This window comes from Dendrobium catenatum, unplaced genomic scaffold (assembly GCF_001605985.2).
Source record: "Dendrobium catenatum unplaced genomic scaffold, ASM160598v2 fragScaff_scaffold_173, whole genome shotgun sequence".
Lineage (NCBI taxonomy): Eukaryota > Viridiplantae > Streptophyta > Magnoliopsida > Asparagales > Orchidaceae > Dendrobium > Dendrobium catenatum.
Window position 1 is genome coordinate 481,944 of NW_021318635.1, and position 5,213 is coordinate 487,156.

General features: G+C 41.5%; 2 protein-coding genes across 2 annotated transcripts in view; both read right to left on the reverse strand.

Moving 5' to 3' along the window:
- Positions 1-2,539: 2,539 nt before the first annotated feature.
- LOC110100194 lies at positions 2,540-3,475 on the reverse strand. Its single transcript, XM_020827615.2, has one exon. The coding sequence runs from the start codon at positions 3,473-3,475 to the stop codon at positions 2,540-2,542; it is 936 nt and encodes a 311-aa protein (XP_020683274.2).
- A 759-nt stretch (positions 3,476-4,234) lies between these two features.
- LOC110100195 overlaps positions 4,235-5,213 on the reverse strand; it is a 1,314-nt gene continuing 335 nt past the window's right edge. Inside the window, exon 2 of the mRNA XM_028692860.1 lies at positions 4,235-5,206. Within this exon, the coding sequence (XP_028548693.1) occupies positions 4,235-5,206 (972 nt within the window). The remainder of the gene's footprint in view (positions 5,207-5,213) is intronic.

The following is a 5,213-nucleotide window of genomic DNA, read 5'->3' on the forward strand; positions in this document are numbered from 1 at the left end:
GGCTAGCAGCCCATCTCATTGCTAAATCGATTACATGTAAGTAAGGAAATCAAAACTATAATCCAAAATCTCAAACAACAAAAAGAGATTTTGGATTCTAAAGAAGAGAAAATACAATTCTAAAGAGAAATGAAGCAAAAAGGACAGTTGGGCAATAAGCTAAGGACTCAGAAAATGCTCAGTACTCGAAAAGGGTCAAAAATACGTTTTGGTCTTGATATGAGCATAGCCCCTGGTTGCCCAGAGGACCATCCAAGGGGCAGCTGAAACCAGATCAGCGTTCATCATCGTCCTGTCAAAAATTTTCTCAGCCTCCAGCATAATGAACAGCACCTCCTGAGCAATGAAGAAGCACCCACCAGGCTTCAGAAAGAAAGACCGCATTGAAACGATCGGTGCCATAGAAACACCCCAGAGCCCAAAAGCATATAGGTTTACTGTTTCCATCTCAGATTTTTTAACATCACTGCTTTCTTGATTTTAGCAATAATAGTGTCTTTGCTGTCAATGATGCCACCAAATAATCTGTCATTTCTAGCTCTCCAAATAAAGTAAATCGAGGCAGCAGCCATAAGAAGGTATTGGTTTTTAGTCTTAGCAATAAAACCTTGCTCACAAATGCTATCAAAAACCTGATGAAAATTTGTCCTCATAAAGAGATTATGCAACCAGGGGAAAAGAGCTCTTGCAATGTCAAAAGTGTAACAACATTCAAAAAATAGGTGAGTAATAGACTCCCTATCAATGTGACAAAAATAGCAGGTATTTGGGACCGATATACCCCGAACAGCAAGGACATCGCTGTTTTTAAGCCCCCATTAAACATCAACCAAGCATAAACCGTGAAACGGAGAGCATTGTGCTTATGCCAAATGTACTTATGCCAAGGAACCACATTCAGATTTTCATAAAACTGAGAATTAAAGTCATTAAAGGTTGGATTTTGCTTGTTGTTCCAGAGGTGGTTCTCAGAATAGGATTCAATAGGAACAGAATGAATAACAGCAGCCATATGGATATCCAAACAATGAGGTAGGTTCCAGTTGTCAGCTAAAATGAGCTGTGAGAGAGTACAGTCAAAGAGAGAGGAGTAACTGGAAGTGTTGTTCATGCTCTTCAAATGATCAGCCACGGAAATGCCCCAGCACCAAGGATCCCAAAGGAAAGACAGGTTGCTGGAAGCATTAACAGAGAGAGTAAGGTTGTTTTTGATCTCATTAGCTTTAACACATAAATAGTCCCAATAATGAGAGTTGCTTTTGATCTTAGGCTTCCAAAAAGATTGATAATTAGCTCTCCACCAGGAAAAGAGGAGAGAATCAGCATTTAAGAATCTCCAAATGATAGAACAAGCATAGCTATGCTTAAGAGAGTTGATAGAAGGGATACCAAGTCCCCCATTAATTTTGGGACAGCAAGTTTTACTCCAGGACACAGTTACAAGCTTCCTCTCTTGAATATTCCCAAAAAAGGTAAATCTAGAGCATAACCTAGAGATTTGCTTACAGCAACCTTTGGGTAATATAGAGCCACGAATCCAGTATGCCAACGTGTTAGAGATAGTGAATTCAATAAACTGCACATGCCCAGCTAAAGATAGCATTTTTGCTTTCCAACCCTCTAACTGAGAAGTAATTCTTTGAATTAGAGGGTTAAAGTCACTTAGTCTCAGTTTCCTATAGAAAATAGGTAAGCCCAGATATTTAATAGGCGCAAAGGATTGCTCAATATTAAGGATATTACAGATATCATCAGCTGCCGAAGTGTTCTTAGAGAGCAGAATAGAGCTTTTAAGAGGGTTCACATGGAGACCAGTGACAGTAGCAAAATCATCCAGAATGGAGTTAATGGCGTGGGCATTTCTCACAGTGGCCTTGCAAAACACTAAGAGATCATCAGCAAACATAAGGTGGGAAACCTCACACCTACCAGCTTTGATAGCCTGGAGAGAGTTGCTAGCAGTAGCACATTCAAATAAAGAGGACAAACCATCCATTATGATAGCAAAGAGGTAGGGTGAAAGGGGGCAGCCTTGCCTAATGTCCGAAGTAGAGTTAAAATAGCCCTCAAGCACCCCATTAATGCAGATAGAAAAGTGAACATTGGAGGTGCAAGCTTTGATCCAAGAAATGAACAAGCTAGGAAATCCTTTATCTTCTAATCTTTTGTAGAGAAAGTCTCTAGAAACCATATCAAAAGCCTTGGTAATGTCAAACTTGGCACATAAGTATTTGTGGCTGGCTTTAAGGTTAAACCTACCAAGTATATCGGTTGCCAAAATAATATGATCAGAAATAATTCTTTTGTGAATGAAACCACCTTGGCTAGGGTGGATGATGTGCGTCATCACCAACTTTATCCTATTTGCAATGATTTTAGCAATGATTTTGTAAATGACATTGCACAAAGCAATGGGTCTATAGTCTTTGACACTGGTAGCATGAGTTTGCTTTGGGATGAGGGCAATAGCAGTTGCTTTTATCTGATTAGGCATGAAACCAGTGGTAAAAAAAGAAGTGACAGCTCTACAAAGTTGATGCTATAAGACATTCCAAGTGGATCTATAAAAGTCGAATGTGAAGCCGTCGGGGCCAGGGGCAGTATTAGAATTGCCAGAAAAAACTATGTTTTTAATCTCTTCCCTAGAAACCGGAGCAATGAGTGATGAAGTGAGGTGAGTTGGGATCAGTCTCCCAGCAGGAATGTCAGATGCCAAGTGGTTGGAAGCAGTAGTATTGAAGAGATTCTTGTAGTGATTTATAAAAACGCTGGCAATGTCAGCATGCTTAGTATATGTGCCCTGGTCATTTGAGATAGCCTTGATCCTATTGTAGTTTTTGGTGATGTTGATTTTGGAATAGAGAAACTTCAAATCATCTTCACCATGGGTAAGCCATTTAATCTTGGCTCTTTGGATAATCCATCTAGAGAGTGCATCCTGGTAAAAACCAAGGTTTGAATTAATTTGGTTGAGCTTGCCATTCAAGATAGGATCAAGAGGTTTGTTTTGAATTTGAGACATAACAGAGTGCTGAAGTTCCTTGAGGTTATCAATGTCTCTTTGAATCTGGTTAGCATTGGTCCAGCTTTTGTGTTTCATAGCATTCTTCAAGGTTTTGAGTTTGAAGTTGAAGGAGCTTAGAGGGCTACTCTCATTGGTTTGAGAAAAAACCTCCAAAAGGCAAGCCCAAAATTCAAGAAACTTGGTACAGTAGTTTTTGTATAAGAAGCGGTGGCCACGTTTGTTGTCAGTGGAGCAAGTTAGGATGAGAGGGGAGTGATCAGAGCAATCCGGGTCTGCAATTTTGTAGAAAGAGCTGGGAAAACAGTAGAGCCATTTGTCATTGACTAGAACACAGTCTAGTTTAATGTGAATTGGATTTTGAGGCTGCTGATTATGCCAAGTAAAATAGTGCCCGACAGAGGAAAGATCATAAAGCCCAGCATTGAAAACCATATTATTGAAATCTCCCATCTTAGAGACTGTCAAAGGTGTGCCCCAATTTTTTCTTCCAGCTCGCGGCAGCAATTAAAGTCCCCCAAAATAGCCCAAGGGGAATTAATAGAACCAGCCAACTTTTGGATATCATTCCATAGAGATTGCCTCTCAGAATAAGATTTACTAGCATAAACAGCAGTAATAGTGCAGGCTGCATTAGCATTAGTGGTGATAGTGCCATGTATGAGTTGATTAGTCACAAAAAGAGGGGCAAAGTTTAAGGCGCCCTTATTCCACTTAACCCAAATACGACCCGGATTGGAAACCTGAAAATTGTCACAATTACCTTCTATTGGAAAAATTTGATGATTAGCCAAGAACCAGTCATTTTGGAGATTATTAAGGGTTATTTTAGCTTCAAGGATAAAGAGGAGGTCAAGATTGTGGGATTGAACAAGATTTTTGCAGCTTTTGACTTTGACAGGGTTGTTAAACCCGCGAATATTCCATGCTGCAAAATTGGAAAGGGTCATTGGACTTTGTTGTTGGGGGTAGAGGCTTTTTTCCGGTCTTGCCTCTAGTTTGTTTTTGATTTTGATTGCTAGTATGTTGGGCTTTTGGAGTATTGGATGTGGAGCTGCTTGTATCATTTGAAGTTGAAGGAATATTAGGTTGATGGTTGCGGGGAGATGTGTGGGGTGGACTGTTGTGATTGAGTATGAGATTGGTACTTTCAGTATTGGCATTGGCCATGTTACTGAGGATTGGGCCCTGAATTGAACTTTGAGGTTGGACCTAATCAGATTTATCAAGGTCGATTAAAGTTTGGAATTTATTGGCTGTGTTTATGGGTGGGGGGTCTTTGGTTTTGAATGAGGGTTCGGGATTTTCCTGCACTTCACCAGAGGGTGAATTCAAGTTAGGAAGAATTGGGCCAACAGTGTTATTGTTAGTGAGAATTTGAGTGGGTATGAGAGTGGTGACCAAGCTGTTCACCTTGAGAGGCTGTGTGGGTTTTGGAATATTGAGTCTGGGCGGAGGAGATGGTCTGGGTTTCCTACTGGAGCTACGTCCCCTGGGCTGGGTGTTGACAGTAGTTTTCAAAATGGGGTCTTTAGGGCAGAGAGTGGGGGGGTGCATAATAGAACCGCACTGTGAGCAATGTTCAGGTTTCCAGTCGTAGGCCACACGAAGCGGGGTGACTTTGCCATCAACAGAGTAGAAGATTTCTTCAGGTAAAGGGGAAGAGCTAGTAACTTGCACACATACACGCGCGAATGTGAGACGGGTTTTAGCCGCTGTAAGAGCATCTACAGCTATAGGGATACCAATGCAACTAGCAAGTTTAGAAATACCTTCCGGTGTCCAAAGAGAAAGCGGCAAGTTTAAGATTTTAACCGAGAGAGGTATGGAAGGAAATTCCTCGCGCTTAGGAACAAAGTCTGGACTCCATTTCTGCAGAATGAATGGCTTCCTGAAGAAAAACCAAGGGCCCCCTGTCCATGCATGCTCATAGTCTTCAAGTGCGGTAAACTTGAGCAAGAAGAAACCGTCGTCCATGGTGAGGAGGGAAAGTTCTCCTTTGAGCTGCCATGTCTTTTTGATCGTCGCTAGAAGGGCTTCATAGAAAGGGCGTTTCCCGATGGAGTAGCCAACCAGCGATAAAGCCCATTCCGGGGCTCCAGCGACAAATTGGTCAGTAGTGAAGTTGGGGGGTAAAATTGTTGGTTGGGACGAAAGAGAGCGAGTGAGAAAAATTGGTGGAAACTTGGGT

Excerpts from the sequence above, each read along its gene's own strand:
- LOC110100194 (XM_020827615.2), bottom strand. The coding sequence starts at position 3,475 with ATGGGAGATTTCAATAATATGGTTTTCAATGCTGGGCTTTATGATCTT.